We start from the raw sequence: 19,138 nt of genomic DNA, 5'->3' as shown, positions 1-19,138 counted from the left end.
TTTAGCAGTATTATTTTATTACATAAACACCAAACAATAAATCATTTATAAATCTTATAATAAAATACATAGTGTCAAAGTCTATGTGACATAATCGATATCACTAACTTATTATATTATATATAAACGTTATCATACAACATACATATAGAAATAATATACTTCATGCTAAAATAGCTAAGAAAGATATTAGACCATCAGTTCTTCTTAAACGCATCACTGCGCTGATTGTTGTCCTTTTTTCGGTATTTCCGTTCAATCCCTCCGCGACCTGCCAGAAAATTTGAATCAATTAAAAGTTTAATGATAATAAAATAATGAAGAAACCTTTGCCACGGTAGTTATTGTTGTGATGGTCATCGCGTTGTCTGTTCTGATTGAAAGGTCTCCTGTTTCTATAAAAAAAAAATAGCATCAATTAATGGATATCAGCTGCTGAAAACGTAACTCAACAGTCAAACATAGTAGTCGCTATTTCTGAAGAATCCCAACCGTATTCGGTAAACTTCGGTAGTATTTGTCTAATTATGCGACGTTGCCATTTACAAGCAATCAAGAGGTACTGTTCTTGTACTGTTCATATTTTGATTATAAATTATAGGCATTAATGGGTAAATGATCGATTTGTGAATATTGTCTATAAAGTTATTACTATACTTTTAATCCGAACAGACATATAAGAACCTACCCAGACATGTGTATCCATTGAATTTTTGTTTTTATTTTGCTAATTCAATTCTATACCTAATTCTTTATATTTTAGGCATAGTTGACTCTGCGAAAGTAAAAATACAGATAAATATGACTCTATGTCCTTTATGTGAGTGTATCTTATCAGTATAACAGTTTGTTAATCATATCCACAGCATTAAAACTGAACAAGAAACATTGAAGTTTGGCTCGCTTGAAGATTTTTTAAGGGTGGGTGTTCCTATTTTGGTAAAAATATTACTGTTCTAAATTTGAGCATAATCGAGCAGGTATTCATAAGAGTATATCAAAGAGTGAGAGGTGAATGTTATTAAAATCAGACTAATAGATAATCAGAAAAATGTGTTACTAAAGTAATTGCTAAAATTACGAGCGTATGAAACGAGCTAACTTAAGTAAAAGGCAATTTAAAAAGACTAAATTTATTAACTCCTACGTCGATTTTATGAGGCAACACATTTACAAGAACTAACTAGCATATTGTTTTGTTTGCTCTATTTTCTTTTCAAAATGACTTTAAAATGAAAGATGCTTATAAAATATTATTCAGGTTTTTTTTTAAATGATAGGGGACGAAAAATATATAATATAAAAACATTTTAACTTGGATCTCAACAGAAATGTTAGGTTAACTTGTAAATTCAAGATATTTGATTCTATTTATATTATATTCTTCAAATATACATATAATTTTCAATAACTGGCAATGTTGCAAACTCAAATGCTTATTCGTATGGGCGTATTCTCCAGAATTATACTCTTGTCTGAAACATTAGTTCAATTTGTTTTTTTCATAAAAATCTATTTAAAAGTTTATTTTGTCTTTAATATTATTTTTTCATTTGTATTAAACTAAGCTCCGCTGAGTGGAAATTGATGATGTACAGCTAAAGGAATAAAATTAGTTCCCTAAGGAGATAAAAGATGCCGGATATTAGTAAGATAATCGTTATACTGAAAACTAAGGAAGAATGTGACAAAATCGAAAGAGGTTTCGAATTTTAAAATCGTGTTCTATGATGTTTTCTTGCTCCATGTATGTCCATTTTCTAATTCTATGATTCAAAACTCCTCAGTAAATAATAATACAAGTAGAGAAATGGACTTGAGAGATTTTCAAACTGAATTGGAAAATATAAAATACAGTTCTCATAGTTAAGTTGAACATTGGGCATTCCCAGAAATCTGTATATCAGTAACCAATTTTTAAACTTTTTAAAGTGTCTGAATTCTGAAAATGTGTAATTATGAAACTGATAAATTTTGAAATTGTGCGAATTTTGAAATTGTATGAATTCTGAAAATGTATAGATTATGAAAGTGTTAAATTTTGAAATTGCGCCAATTTTGAAAATGTCTAAATGTTGATAGTGTGAATTTTGAAATTGTGTTGACAGAAAAATAAATTGAAAATCATTGATCCAAATAAATAAGTTATCTTCCAAAATACTCACCTATTTGGAGAATTGGAGCGCAAATTTTGTCTGTTATCTGATGATTGCTGATAATCGTTGCCTGATGACTGACGGTGATAGTCGGCAGGAGGTGAACGATAGGCCACGGAAGAATCTGCGGGAGGCGGGCGATAGTCCGACGGACGGGAGTGGTAATCTGGAGGTGGTGAATGGTAATCTGCGGGAGGGGCGCGATGATCATAAGACGGAGGGCGATCATTACTGGGAGGTGGACGATAATCACTGTGAGGTGGACGATAATCATTGGGAGGTGGACGATAATCATTCGGGGGTGATCGATAATCATTTGTAGGTGGACGATAGTCACTGGGAGGTGGACGATAATCACTTGGAGGTGGACGATAATCACTGGGAGGTGGACGATAATCACTGGGAGGTGGACGATAATCACTTGGAGGTGGTCGATAATCACTGGGAGGTGGCCGATAATCACTGGGAGGTTGACGATAATCATTTGGTGGTGGACGATAATCATTGGGAGGTGGACGATAATCACTCGGGGGTGATCGATATTCATTTGGAGGTGGACGATAATCACTTGGAGGTGGGCGATAATCACTGGGAGGTGGACGATAATCACTTGGAGGTGGGCGATAATCACTGGGAGGTGGACGATAATCACTAGGAGGTGGGTGATAATCACTGGCAGGTGGGCGATAATCACTCGGGGGTGGACGATAATCATTGGGAGGCGGACGATAATCACTTGAAGGCGCACGATAGTCACTCGGAGGGGGTCGATAATCACTTGAAGACGGACGATGATCATCGGAAGGTGGTCGATGTTCTGCCCAAGGGCGGGAGTAATGATCTGCAGGTGGCGGATTATCATTTGTGGAAGACTGATAATTGTTTGAAGGGGTAGAGCGGCGGTCTAAAGGAGGTTGTCTGGAGGCTTGTTGTTGAGAAGCGTCGTAAGAAGGCGGAGGTGTATGGCTTCTGACGTGACGAACTTCCGACCTGTTCCTCTGTCTGTTATTGTTAGACCGTACGGGATTTCTTCCAGGATTGGTGGGTTTACTTTGCGGCTGCTTCTTGTTCACTTTGTTGAAGGTAACCGTATGGGTGTATTCCGTATTGGCATGCTCTTTCTTCATAGCTGGTTTTTGAGAATTGTAGAGTGACTTGATATTTTTACCGTTTAATTCAAGTTTGAACAATTCAGACATGGTTTGAGAAATGCTTTCTGGGGTGATAGGATCTTGGCGTCCCTGTTTCTCTAGCTCCTTGGCGGCAATGTCAAATACGTTCTTTTGTTCATTGTGTTGCCTCAGCAAAGTCTCCAGAGCTGTTAGATTCAACGAGTTACAATCTTTACCAAGCGACTTCTCCCTGCAAATCAAACGCAACATTTAGTACTTGATACTATAATATTAGTTCTATAATATTCCAATTTAATACCGATTTCTTAAAAATATATTCTTGTCAGCAGAAACAACATTATCAATGAAGGTTGTTCTTAAGTTCTTAGATTCGTGCTATCCGGTGCCATAGTGCCCGCTTCTGATGTCACTTCTATGTAAATTAACCGTAAACAATGATAACCGTCAATACGAATCAAAATAACAGTGAACTCACCTCAAGATGTTTAATGTATTGCCTGCCGCAATTTGTAAATTCGTTTTAGAATCAGACAATATTTTCTTTGTCATTTTATTCTATTTAAAAAGAGACACAATGCTGTGTAAGCGAACCAGTGAAACCTTCAAAACTGCAGCGGTATTTAGACTAAAACCTACGGACTACTGTAAAATCGAGTTTTATTTGTTTATATCTTCTCGATATATTTTTTTAAACAGACCAAGACGTGTACCATTCAAGGAAATCGTAAATCGTTGCGAATATTTATGGGACTTAGAATTCCATCTGGTAGTGCGATATTTTAGACCTTTTAATTTTGGGTCGTTTATACTTTTTTAAGGTTTGAACGATAATGTAAATGAACTAGGCGGGATTGTCGTTTGTTTTTTATTGGATGCTTGTCGACGTTGCGAATATTTAGCAACAGAAATAATTACCACGAATGGCAACTTTGTTGACCTTTCTTCGAGGATTGTTTTTGCTAGACATGATCACATCCTAGAACTTCAGAAGAGTTCTTTCTAATGACGCGACAGCCAGAGCCACTACATTCTTCTTATTCGGTTAATTTTACTGTGTTTTATGCCGCCCAAGCTGAGTTTCATCAAATGGTGAGTTTGTTATTATCTATTTATTATTCTCCATTCATTATCCTCTACATATTTATTTATTTATTTATCCATTTATCATTATCTATTTTATCGTCCTGTATTTTATTATTTCTTCGAATCGTCGTATATTAACAATAATTCTTAAATTATGGTAAATCAAAAATAATAGTTTTACGGCCGCAATTGCAAATACAAATTATAACTATTTTACGAACCAGAAATGAACGCCAAAATTACCAAAGCCAGAGTTACTGATGTGTAGTTATGATCTACGGATAACTTGAAGCCTACATAAACGCCACCGAAAGTGGTTTCTGCTGGCGCTTGGTGGCAACGTATCTAGCGTGTGGCTTTCAGCTTTTTCACTTGTACGCATTGCACGTCCACCATAGCTGGAGCTGGGGAAGTGAGTTCACTAGGAACAGTACTGTACATTTATTTATTTGAGAATTTAGCTTAATCCTAGCGAGGCCTACTAACCTTAGTGCCAGCATATCTCGCGCGTTACTTATCTTGATCTCATAGTATGCCATTATTGTTAGTGTTAGGGTATAAATAAGCTGGTACCTCGTGCGTTATTATCCTTGCGTACCGTGTGCACATGTCAGACTTCACCCTAACATAGTTTATCATCGCTATCAGATACCGTTATTGTATGTTTTATAATGATTGCCCATCAATGTTATTCACTACTATGGACTAAAATTTTTATTAACCATCCTGGTTATTCTATTTTTCTAATTTTATTGCCTACCATGGTCATCGTCTATTATTCAGATTATCAGATTATATTTCAAGTAACAGGTCAATTGATAATGATGCCCGGCCTGACACATAGATGGCGCCACTAGACTTAAATCCTATGTCTTTAGTTAGCCCTAACCCTCAAAAGAAGCGTGTATAAATTTGACAGATGTCTGATCATTAGTCCGTGAATTATAGCATTTTGAGTGAAGCATTTTGTTGTTGTGAAAAAAATGGATATAAAAGAATTTCGCGTGTTGATAAAATATTGTTTTTTGAAGGGAAAAAATACAGTTGAAGTTAAAAACTTGGCGTGACGTCGAGTTTTCGGACACTGCCCCAGGAAAATCAACCATCAAGGTTTGGTATGCTAAGTTTAGACGTGGTGAAATGAGCACCGAAGACGGTGAACGCAGTAGATGCCCAAAAGAGGTTGTTACCGACGAAAACATTAAAAAAATCCACAAAATGATTTTCAATGACCGTAAATTGAAACTGAATGAAATAGCAGACGATCATTCACGAATATTTGGGTATTAGAGAGCTCTGTGTAAAGTGGTGATTAAACCTAATAAAATATGGAATAATCGAAATATACATCCTTACCTAACGATCAGATATTGTATGTACTCTGCGTAAGCGTCAGTAAAAGCCGCTATAGCATTTTTCTCCAGGAAATGGGCAAATTTGGCGTTGGCACTGGTAATAATTTCCAGTTCGCGTTCATGTTTCTGTTTTCGGTCCTCTAAAGCTGCGATGGTCTTCTTAGTTTCTTCCAAGACTTCTTCTCGAGTGTTGATATTCTGTAAAACGGACATATCCATTTTATTCACCCTATTCTTCCTCGTGAAATAGTACACGTGCATGTGTACTTTGTAGCTGCAACCGCACTTTTTGCAAAGTTGTTGGTAGTTCATCGAAGAACAATTCATCAGCTGAGGCGCCCCGATAACTTCACGCTGGACATTTTGTAGATAGCAAGGATCATGGCATCGCGTCTTATAGTGGTACTCGTTACGGTCATCGACCTAAAATAAGACAAGGAATCTGAATTTACACGTTTGCAAAATACATCTATTCAAATTTCGGTTTCACATATTATTTGCGATTAAGTTAAACAAAAAGTTGTTCGAGTTATGAGACGACACGAAAATTCGGCGTTGCCACATTGAGCAAGCATACGCATTTAGGAAAATGGTTTAAATTAGTGTTGGGAACAAACGAGTGAAATCGACAATCGACTGTTTAGTTTTTTTACTATTTGACTATATTTTTACGCGACTGTTTTCAGACGCTATTTTCGGTCCGACTGATTTTGTTACTAACACAATAAAAAAAGTGTAAAGTTACGATAGCATTCGATTAGGTTTAGTTGGTCATTATATTTATTAATAATTAATTGCAGATATATTGCTGGTCCAGAAGGATATTCCATCAAAAACCGTTTGGATATGTAGAAGAAAACATTGTCAACCATAACACCTTCGGTTTGGAATCGTGAACATGTTTTAGACAGATTAGAAATTAACAGTTTAGTGATTGAATTGGACAGTTAGTCGGAAAGTGAAAGTAACTGAATGAAACTTTCAGGATATGTAATAATGCTGTGTAATGCTGGAAATTCCTGAGACAGAGTGGAAACAACTAAAGGTATGCACATAATTAATTGAATATAACTGTAGAAAATGGCAATGTAGGACGTGAAAGATTTGTGTGCGCAGATATGATTGTAATTATTCAAAATTAAACATGATCGTTAGGTTAGAACGTATGGGAGAATGAATACTAACTACTTTGTAGTTTTGGGAAATGCATTAGTCAGAATTCAGTGATTAATTTATGAAGAATGGTATACACTGATAGTAGCAGAAGAAATAAAATATACAGTAATACCAAGATGACTTCACAAGTAAACACACCATTGAAGGAAACAAGAACAACGAAAAAAGTAAATAAGCTCTCGAATGAAAGTAAAATATGTTTCTCAAATATACAATTGCTAATTAGGTGGATAAGGCCTCCAGGGGGATACCACTACATAAAAAACGCTCCTAGAAACTCTACTTCATGGGTGGTGTGGAAAAGAGTTCAATGTAAACAAAACAAATCTAACCTACAAACTATTATACCTATATTCTTAATTGTAGTTTTAAGTCCTTCGATAAAATATGTATTAGATATACTATATTGTTAAAATAAATTACATTTGACAAAATTTTTGTTCAATTATTTTATTTAGATTAGAATTTTTTTGTATGTCAAAGCCAAACTGAACTAAAACTCAGAGTTGATGCGGCAATATTGTAATGTTTCGACGTCACAAATATCCATGACGCATTACTAACAAAACTTTGCATAGACTATACATCGATAAAGTTTTATTTTATTTTAAATGTATCAACTTGCAATTTAATTAATTATCCTAAAATATTGATAATTGCAATCGTATTCTGATGAATTGTTCTTCAAATAGCAACAATATACTCAACTAAATTTAATTCTCAACGAAATAGGGGCATGTAAAACACGTGATGATGACGTCGAATGTATTGCCAATTGTAAATTGTTTTAAAGATAAAATCCGTTTTAAACTCACAGCTGATTTTTCCTTCACATTTTATCATAGTTAGAAGAAGTTCGAAAGAATATTCGATAATTCGAATTATTCAATAAAATTCGATTTGGCCCACGTTGTCAAATGTCTGCAAAATTCTTCAAAACATTAATGATAATAACTTGACGTTATAGGCTGAATTAATTTCGCGACGTTGTCATTTACAAGCAATTGAGAAGTAGAATCCAAACAAACTACAGCAGCCATTTTGGATTTGACCAGGTGCTCTGTTTTGTAAGGTTAAACGTTTTGTTGTTTATATTTGTTATTGTTCTGTTCATATTTTGATTATAAATGGTAGCAGTAATGGATGTCCTTTATATGAGTATATCTCATCAAAATCGCTACGATCCTAAAAATAATTAATAATCAAATAAAAACATGTTTAAATATATATAAGTAATAAAGTAATTTTGTATGATTAGTGGATGTTTAAAAAAACATGAAAAACACATATAATTTATCCAAAGAAGTTTTGAACATGGGCCATCAAGATTTTGAATGTATTGCCTGCCACAATTTGTGAATTCGTTTTAGAATCAGACAATATTTTCCTTCTCATTTTATTCTAGTTAAAAAGAGATACAATGCTATCTGATACGTCCAAACACGTAAACAAATGAGCCTGCAGAAGTCATTCAGTTGTAAGTTGTCTGCAAAATTCTTCAAAATCTTAGTTATAACAACTACACGTTGTTATAACTAATTTAACTGCATATAATATATAATATTGCTACAGGCAAATGTTGTTTTAACGCTTTGCTTGTTTTGATAAATTTAAAATCGTTACTTATTATTAATCTTAATAAAAAATGCCGCTGCCAGACCGAACAGATTGCGTTTGTAATAAGTTCGAACAGGAGCGAGATAATGGAGGCTCTTGTAGTAGATCATCTTGTAGTAGAACATGTAGTAGATCACTTACTGAAGTGATCTACTACATGTTAAGATAGTTATATTATATAACTGAAATCATATAATAATACTAATTGCCCATGGGCAGATTGTTGACGTTCCAGGAGATTAATAAAAAATAGACCTAGATGGATAGCAACGACTAACAACAATGTAATAAATAAATTTTCACGTAACTATGACTGTTTTATTTCGTCCCACCTCCAAAAATACAACAGACGGATTAACTTACCTTGTACAGTTCACAGCATTTAATATCTGCACATACAGTGACTGGCTGAGTGAGCCTGGTCACCTGCAGCTCAATAGAGGGGATGTGAAGTTTAGCTTTTAGCTCCTGAAGATCGTTATTTTCAAATTCCATGTTGCGTTTGTGACGTTGCAGCGCCAATATGTTGTCTTGTACTAATTGCGTAATATCCGCCATGGGTTTGCTGAGATTGTAAATCACCCGTCTGGCATCGTTGATCGCAGATGTATTCTTCACTTGATGGGGTTTCAGTTTGGTGATATAATCGATCATCCTGAAATAAAATCCTGTATTATTAAATATATTGTTCAATATATTGGTATATATTGTCCACCAAGGTACAAAATAACACAACAACATTACGGAGATTTATTTTTAAAATATGACCTAAGGTTTATTATTAGAGGGGGACTTTAATGTTAAACATACGGTCTGGGGTTCACGATTAATAACACCTGGAAAAGGGAACGAATGACGAGCTGCAATAAATATTACTAATTGTAACATCGTTCAAGGCGTGAACCGACTACTGGCCTACCGATAGTAACCTAGTGGACTTTTACAGACAAACAGAGAGCTTGTGCGAATTATCATCTGATCACACTGGAGCTATTGTTAATATTAGGCGTGACAACTCTGAAAAAAAACCAAAAAAGCCTAATTTCACTAAAAAATTTACTAACTGGGACACGTTTATACTTATAAGGCAGGAACAAATCAGTTTAAACGTAAGACTCAAAACTATAGATGATCTTGAGGTACAAACCCGAAGTATAATTGAACATATTAGGTCTGCTGTAAAAGAAGCTACCCTGACATCAAGAGGGAAATCAGAATATGAGGAATTATCAAAAGAGAGACGAAAAACTAAAAAAGTATGGCACAGAATCAGAAATGCTATAGACAAAACTATATTTAGTACAATTAGTGATCAGACAAATCAAAAGATTAGATAATATAAACAGAGTGGCTTCGAAAAATATGTAAGGGAAGCCCGGAAGAAAACAAAAATTACTCTCTATGGAACTCGCAAGTCGGAGACTTAAAAGACCAATTATTAGAGTACCGCCTATTAAATAATGATTAAAATATATGGGTTTGACGTATTCCAACCAAATGATAAATGTTAGAATCCACAATAAATATCAGGAAAACAGAAATTTAACTTTATAGGAAATTTTGCGGAAATGTTTCGCGAAGTCCAACATTTAGATAGTACATATTTAACCTAACACATGCTTTAATCGATATACTAACAAGTCAATTGAAAAGTCCCCGGTCTGGCACATAGATGGCGCTACTAGAATTAAACCCATATTTTTTTAGTTAGCCTTAACCCTCAAAATTTAGTTTGTGAATTATAGCATTTTGAGTGAAGCAACTTTTGTTACTGTGAAAAAAATGAATAGAAAGGAATTTTGGGTGTTGATAAAATATTGCTTTTTGAAGGGAAAAAATACCATTATAGATGGTACGAGTAGATTGTAGTAAGTTAGTAGACGTGGTGAAATGAGCACTGAAGACGGTGGACGCCCAAAAGAGGTTGTTACCGACAAAAGCATTAAAAAAATCCACTTCAATACACGATCATACACAAAAGGTTATTCCGATTATACCCGAGCGCACAGGGATTGCAGAATAACGATTGCTTAAAGTCGTCTACTTACTTCCAGCACTCTTGTGTGGCCTTGGTCCAACTTTTGATGGCGTCTTTCTTCGTCTCCGCCGTCAGGTTGACGCCTTGCTTGACCGCCGCCAGATAGCGGAAGGCCTCGTTGTCGAAGCAGAACTTATTGTCGTCCAGCTTAAGTTTGGCGTGGGCGGGTTTCTTGGATATCTCGTTGGCGATCTTCTTCAGCATCTGGAACGTCTCGCCGGGCGTGTAGTTCTCCGCCTTGGACCCGGTGAAGACGAACACGAAGTTCTTGCAGGCGTCCGCGTGCAGACGGGTCATGATCTGCGCCATGCAGTACTGGAAATAGGAGTTGGCGCGGCTCTGCTGGGGCTTGCACAGGTAACAGATGGCGTGCAAGTGGTCTATGTTACTGATGTAGTTTAAGATGTTCTCGCAGTTCAGGTCGTCCTGTTCGATGCCCCTGGTGTCACCCATGCCGGGCGTGTCGATGAGCCTCACCTGGTACTGGCCGTTCTTTATCAGGAACGTGTACGTCTTCACGTCCTGGGTGGCCGATTCGCCGAGCACGACCGATTCGTTCTTGTCAGCCGCCCCTATTTTGATCGTCTGCATATTGCCGTCCTTGTCGAACATGCTGAAGGTGGACGGTATCAAGACGTACAGTTTCTGGCGCTCCGCCGCTGCGAAGTCCTGATAGTGCAGATAGTTAAAGACGGAATTGATGAACGTGGACTTGCCCACGCCAGTCTCGCCCAATAATAGAATATTGATATCCTTCTTTGGTTTCGCCGCGTCCACCTTGAGATCTCCCATCTTCTCTTCGATTTTCGCTACGTTCGGATCCATACCGCTAGCTTCACCTGCAAACAAAATATTGTTAAGGCCTACAAATTGATTTTAAAGGATTTACAATAAGCTAGATGACTAGATTTGTGAAAAAAACACTTTATGACAACCAGTGATCGCATGGGTGGTAACAATTATTCAGTTTGTCTTTGACATACAAAAAAATTCTGATCTAAATAAAATAATTCAACAAAAATGTTATCAAATATAATTTATTTTAACATTATACTATATCGAAAAACTACAGTTAATTATACAGTCACAATAATTTATAGGTAAGAGTTAAAATCTCTTATCACTATTGCTTTCAAGAATTTTGCATATGTCTGACAGCTGATCGCCGTCCGGTTGTCAGATGTACGCTACATTATTCAAAATATTAGTTATAATTATTACAGGTTATAAATCGGCAAATATTATTTTAGCCTTTTATTTTGTTAAATTTTAGGTCGCTCCGTAATATATCATGTTACTTTGTTTGAAAATGCCGAAAACAATAGATATTCAGGGTCACAAATTGATTGTGATTTTAATGTGTTATTTCGAAAAGGAACGAGATAACGGAGATCCCCTTTTGCCGGTAAATTCTGTTAGAGGGGTAATTATTGATGATATTAAATAATATAAGTTCCTACAATTTTAGTGAAAATGTTATTTAGGGGGTTGCTGTCGTGCTAAATATTACTGTGGGCACTGTGAATAACATCGCTTACAAAATGAAGAATAATACGTTAGACTCACCCAAGAAAACCCGTCTACTTACAAAGTGGGTGACGAATCTTGACCATCTTGATATTGGCTCTACTCGAGACCAAGTATATAAAATGTATAAGACCAGTAAGTACTCAAACTATTTTATCGATATAAACATAATTTAATAAAATTATTTTAGAGAAAATTGTCCCTCTGGAAAGTATACATAAAAGAATTAGGGACATGTTGTTTTTTGAAGGATGTAAGACATCCTTTAATACACTCTTACGGGTGTAGTATCCACGTATAGGGTTCAAATAGTGTACATAAAGATAACCCTCGGAAAGGTTTAATGGAACTTCCAGACATTACCTTCAAAAGAATTCAATCAAAGGCATAGAATAATATAAGAAACTTGAATATTTCAAAATGGTTCATTGTGGCACTCTTGGCAAAACAGTAACAAAAAAAGTGTAAAGACAATAAAAATTGATGGAAAAAGGCAAAAGTTATAATAGCATTCATTTGGATTTTGTTGGTCATTATATTTATTAATAGTCATTATTAATAGCAGATATATTGCTGGTCGATAAGGATATTCCATCAAAAACTGTTTGGATATGTGGAAGGAAGCATTGTCAACCATAACACTTTCGGTTTGGATGAACTCGATAAGATATACAAAGGAAGTAATTGATAAACGGTGGAATATTGAATATGTTTTGGAAAGATTAGAAATTAACAGTTTATTGATTGAATTAGACAGTGAGTCGTAAAGTGAAAGTGATTGAAGGAAACTTTCAGGATATTTGATATGCTGTGCAATGCTGGAAATTCCTGAGACAGAGTAATGAGAATGAAAACAACTAAATGTACATAGTTAATTGAATATAACTGGTATCATAAGGCGTCAAAGATTTGTGGTCACAGATATGATTGTAATTGTTCAAAATTAAACATGAGCATTAGGTTAGAACATATGAGGAGAGAATGAATACTAAGTGTTTTGTAGATATGGTAAATGCATTAGACAGAATTCAGTGATTAATTTTATCAAGAGTGGTGTACACAGGTAGTAGCAGAAGAAATAAAAATACGGTGATACCATGATGACTTGCCAAGTATACTCCATCGAAGCAAACAAGAACTAAAAGTAAAAACGAAATATGCTCTCGAATGAAAGTAAAATACGTTTCGAAGATATACAATTGTTAATTAGGTGGATTAGGAATCCAGGGGGATACCACTACATAAAAAACGCGCCTAGAAACTCTACCTTATGGGTGGCGTGGAAAAGAATTCAATGTAAACAAAAAAAAAATCTAAAAACTACTATACCTGTGCTCTTAATTGTAGTTTTAAGTCATTCGATAATATATGTATTAGATTTACTATAATGTTAAAATAAATTATATTTCATAATATTTTTGTTCAATTACTTTATTTAGATTAGAATTTTGTTGTATGTCAAAGCCAAACTGAACTAAAACTCAGAGTTGATGCGACAACATTGTAATGTTTCGACGTCACAAATATCCATGACGACATATAATAGGCTTAGCGAAAATTTGGCCTCCATTTTTAAAGAAAACGAACCGCAGCAGATGCACCTACAGTTGTGAAATTTGGCACGGTGAAAGCTTATATGGAGCAAGAATTTTTAGGCTTAATATGTTTGTGTAATATGCACCACAAATAAATATATTCTAACAAAATAAATAACGTCTAAATCAAGTAACCTGGAATAACTAGGAATATATATATATATATATATATATATATATATATATATATATATATATATATATATATATATATATATATATATAATGAGACTGTATCTATCTCTTATTTATATATTATTTTAATAATTTTGAATTTAAATTAGACATTATATCGTGCATCGATGACCTCAGGGCCTCTAATTTATTTATACATTACTAAAAAACTCAAACTGGTTGTATATTTTCGTTCCAAGACAAAAAAAATATTGCAAGGCGGACAACTAGTAGTAGTTTGAATATCAGTAATTTATTCACAGCAATAATATCACTCTAATGTAACAGATCAATTGAAAAGTCCCCGGCGTACCATAGTAAAACATATTCTTTTGGTAAAATTAGTTTTTTTTTATTCAACATAATTCCTTTCAAGGGCGATTATCAACTTTTCAATGCCATTTTTGTAGTACGATTTGTCCTTTGCTTCAAAATAGGTCTCAGTTTCGACGATCACCCGATCACATTACTTATTACTTACTTTACTTTTTATACTACCGACTTATATACACTAATGAGCTAATAATTAAATATCTAAATTGAAAATAGCGCTCAAAATAAATAAACAACAAACGTACCACAGAAACGAAATGAGCCAATCGGATCCCGTCTCTTAACAGGTCAATTGAAAAGTCCCCCGGCCTACCGTAGTAAAACACAGTTTCTTGGAAAAATTAGTTTTTTTTAATTCAACATAATTCCCTTCAAGGGTGATACATTGATTATAGCGACCTTCCAACTTTTCGATACCATTTTTGTAGTATGTTTTATTCTTTGCTTCAAAATAGGCTTCAGTTTCGTCGATCATCTCTTCATTCGACGAGAATTTCTTCTAAGCGAGCATTCTTTTGAGATCTGAGAACAGGAAATAGTCGCTGGGTACCCGATCTGGAAAATACTGTGGATGAGAAAGCAATTCGAAGGTGCATTGTCTTGGTGCAACAGCACTTTCTTTTTCTTCAAATGCGGTGGTCGTTCAGCGATTTCGTTCTTCAAACGGTACAATAACGCTTTGTAATAGTTGCTGTTGATGGTCCTTCCTTTTTCAAGTTAGTTAAAATATTATTCCATGCGCATCCCAAAATACAGACGCCATAACCTTGCCAGCCGACCGTTGCGTTTTCCCACGTTTTGAAGCGGGTTCATCGTGTGCAGTCAACTCGGATGACTCTCGATTGGACTTCGGAGTGAAATGATGGAGCCACGTTTCATCCATTGTCACATATCGACGCAAAAACTCGGGTTTATTACGCTTGATCATCTTCAAACATTGCTCAGAATCATCAACTCGTCGTTGTTTTTGATCAAAAGTAAGCTCGCGTGGCAACCACTTTGCACAGAGCTTTTTCGTACCGAAATATTCGTGAATGATATGATGTACACGTTCAGTTGATATCTCTAGAGTGTCTGCTATTTCATTCAATTTCAATTTACGCTCATTCAAAATCATTTTGTGGATTTTTTAATGTTTTCATCGGTAACAACCTCTTTTGGGCGTCCACTGCATTCACCGTCTTCGGTGCTCGTTTCACCACGTCTAAACTTATCTCTAATAATTTTATTCAACTATGTAAAATTAATATTATGGTAGCCCTGTCAAATACATTTCCAATTGCTTAATCATAAAATTTTTCGGTAGGTTTGCCAACAAATATAGAACGCTTGGCTTCAATAATACTACTTTCACATTGCCTAAGTGGCGATTGTGTTATTATTGGGTAGTCTTGAGAGTTATTTACTGCATTTTCTTGCCAAGTATTATACTGGTAGTATTTTTATTTAATGTTCTACGAGGACCACATTTTTTGGTTAGTATGTCTGAAATGAAGCTATCCATATGTTATTGGTAAGAACATAACACTTTCGTAGCTAAAAATTGCAGAATCTCGAAATTTGATTTGAGAAAAAAAATCAGCAAAGCTAAGTAAGTCAGTTAGCGTTATCGAATAACACGGTAAAGCGTAGGTTTGTGGGTATAGCAGACGATATTGAAAAAACAGTCGTAGACCATCTGAAATAATGTCATTATTTTTCCTTGCTAATCGATGAAAGTACAGACATATCGGATAATGCCAATCTGATATGTTTTGTAGGATATGATTTTGAGAATACTATTTATAAAGAGTTTTTGTTTTATAAATTTTCGCCACTACGAACGACACTCTAAGAAATATTAAACTTGATTAATGATTATATCAACAAAAATAACATAAAATGGAAGAAGTATGTGGGATTGAATAGTGATGGCTCATGAGCAATGTCAGGCATTTATATTCGGCTTTATCCAAGGATAAAAGTTGTAGCGCCGGAATCTGTATGGACACACTGTACCATTCATAGAGAGGCATTGGTTGTCAATAAAAAGACCTTTACCCTTAACAGCAATGACGCAAGAGTGTGTCAAGTTTATAAACTTTATAAAACTCTAGATTATACTCTGTTTTGTGGAAAGAAGTGGGAAGTGATCACGAACATCATCTTTTACACTGTGAGGTGTGATGGCTCTCAAGAGGCATTGTCCTAAAATGGCTTATTGAATTAAAAGAAGTAAACGTTTCTTTAAAACAATATCTCGCAACAGCCGGAGATGTAATATTTGAATTCAAGTGAGCCATGGCAGAACCATGTTTTGTTTTTGTTCACTAATTCGTATTTGTATTTTAATTTATAAATATATATCAGAGTCCTAATTAAATAAATATACGTTTAAAATCTCTAAATAACACAAAACGAAATGACTATAATAGTAAAAACAATCTAGTAAATTACAAATGAGTGTATCCTAAAGCTTATTAAGCTATCGCTATTAGTTGTACCATATTGTCCACTTGAACAATATTTTGCTTATAATTATAATATTTAGCTAACGTACTCATCATTATAAATTATTAAAAATAAAAGCTTTTCTTTGCCCTTCATCATTTTATATCAAAAATGAAATACCTTTCCTTCAACATTTGATCCGTGGAATAAAATATCTATAGTTAATATTAATAACATATTGCAATCAACTGTTTTAACTATATCCTATTTCAATTATATCAATGAGAACATTTATAATTATAAACAACAATAGAAATATTCGACAGCTGATAAAAGTGCCACTCGATAAACTAATAACACAATATTAATATCATATTTTAAGATCTTTTTGAGTCTATAAAAAGCAATGATATTACAGTTTTTTCACTGTTTTAACTATATTTCGCAAATATAAAGAATTATAGGACAGACAATAAAAAAACAACAAATTAACATGTAACTCAAAACTGCCACTGTTTTTTTTATAAAACTCTTATCAAGATTTGATGTAGGAAATGTCAGTAATACAGAAAATATTCCTTTCACAAATCATATTCTGGTATATGATGTTAACAAAAATCACGTCTGATTGTTACTGTTCATACTATCTAAAAATTATTTCTTTTTCAGAAGTGGCGAATGCGCCAGGGTAATTAGTTCCGCTATTTGTAATGCGTATTACATATATTACAGTTTGACCTTCTAGGTTTTCCCATATAAACGTTAATTATGCCAAATGTCATCCTTGTTTATACCTGAAATTGTTTTAAAAATGGATCCAATCAATATAATACAAACGCTTACATTAATTTAATGAAAAGCCTACATTCAGAACTAGTACATATAGTTTAGAGGGACAATGCAATATGATAAACAACTTTAACAGACCACTCCATGACTAACCTGTACTTGACTGAGAGGTGTTCAGCAAATTTCCATCACTTGGTACCTCGGTACTCTCACTTGAACCCATTACACTATGAAAAAAATGGATTCCATCAAGATCTCATCACGTTCGCAAACAAAAAATCACAAAATCACGTAATCTATTACCCAAATTGCTATAAAAACTTTTATCAAATTCCGATATGATAAGCTTTCAACTGACAAAGAAGTATATCTGTCTCACTCACGTAAATGTTATTAACGCTATGTTAGTTAAGTTAATTATATATATTTTATGCGAACTACCTTAAAATTAAAAAAATATGTATTTATTAGATGTTATTTTAGATTGAATTCGTCTCAAGTTTTCTATAGTTATAGTAAATTAAACAGGGACTGTTATACGATCGTACGAAAGCTTCCAAGGTCGTTTAAAAATATAAAATAAAACTTACCTGTAGGAATGATCCTGCTAATAAATATTCTTAATATCGACGTTTGCACAAAAACTATAAAAATCTTTCACATTAAATGTAGTTACAACAACTCGCTCACAAGAGCAAAATTAGAATGTGGCTGTACCACAGTATTGTCAACCTAAAATAAGTAACGTTGGGGGATTCACCGAAATCCCTGACTTATCTCATTATACACTTGAACTTTATTACATATCAAAATCGAAAATTTCGGGCTTCACATGACGCTTTTAAATACTAATTCTCATTTTAAAGAAAAAGTTTCCTTTACGAAACCTCATTATGTATTCTTTGCATTATATTATTTACAATTTTGAATATCAATTTCTAATATTGCAAACATAAAATATGATTATTGTTTGAAAAGTAATTGTTATTAATATAGATTATTCACTTTGTTTCCATCTGTAGCAATATTAATTAAGAGATTGTTTATCAATTAAACAGCTGTTGAATAATTGGTTGCCTATATATTAAATATTTAACATTTATGATATATAACTAGTACTTATATAATTTAATGTTTTTATATATAAGAAAATTGCACAGCAGTGAAAATTATGAAAAATACTAAATTTATATTTCCGCTTGTATGATCTTTAATTTTCTACCAGGTGAAATTAAATTTAAATTCGATATTAAATTTTATAGTACATTCATCATATTTTATCAATGACAGACTATAAATATAAATTTTCATTGTTCTGCTAATTTCAGATAGCGATAAGAAAGATAGTTTTATATTCTTATTGATTTATACTAATTTCAGAAACCAGTAAAGCACCGTCGCCATAATGAAGAATGGCAACTTCTGGTTAGAGCAAAGCAATAATATATTTCCAATGTTTAAATATATTAATATATTTTGGGAAATACATACTGATGTATTAATCCCGTACTCGCCATGTGTATTAATGAAGGTACAATAGAACAGTAGTAATAAATTAATTTTTATATTAAGTTTGTACTAAATATATCTAATGTAAGATATAATAAATAAAAAAATTAATATATGCATATATTATAAAAAATAGCAAAAAATGCAGAAATTATTAGAATTATTCCAATTATTTTTTTTAACTATTTTTTACAACCAAATTTAGTACCAGATTGTGTTTGTT

General features: G+C 33.7%; 1 protein-coding gene across 10 annotated transcripts; it reads right to left on the bottom strand.

Annotated features, from left to right (window-relative positions):
- On the bottom strand, positions 1 to 18,149 carry LOC143200242 (uncharacterized). 10 transcript variants are annotated; one of them, XM_076410638.1, is made up of 9 exons: positions 17,997 to 18,149; positions 17,560 to 17,633; positions 10,569 to 11,397; positions 8,884 to 9,175; positions 5,729 to 6,150; positions 2,521 to 3,518; positions 2,166 to 2,394; positions 328 to 395; positions 1 to 271 (listed from the first exon to the last, which is right to left on the bottom strand). In XM_076410638.1, the coding sequence occupies exons 2-9, from the start codon at positions 17,627 to 17,629 to the stop codon at positions 198 to 200; spliced, it is 2,982 nt and encodes a 993-aa protein (XP_076266753.1). In that variant the 5' UTR covers positions 17,630 to 17,633; positions 17,997 to 18,149; the 3' UTR covers positions 1 to 197. The 10 variants fall into 10 exon arrangements, 8 of the variants coding, with proteins under 8 accessions (XP_076266753.1, XP_076266755.1, XP_076266751.1 ...); XM_076410640.1 differs by having other exon boundaries at positions 2,542 to 3,518; XM_076410636.1 differs by having other exon boundaries at positions 2,166 to 3,518.
- Between the last annotated feature and the right edge of the window lie 989 nt (positions 18,150 to 19,138).

Source organism: Rhynchophorus ferrugineus, unplaced genomic scaffold (assembly GCF_030347505.1).
Source record: "Rhynchophorus ferrugineus isolate W39M unplaced genomic scaffold, kcgeb_rfMv2 rfM7, whole genome shotgun sequence".
Lineage (NCBI taxonomy): Eukaryota > Metazoa > Arthropoda > Insecta > Coleoptera > Curculionidae > Rhynchophorus > Rhynchophorus ferrugineus.
This window is presented reverse-complemented; position numbering and strand designations above follow the sequence as displayed.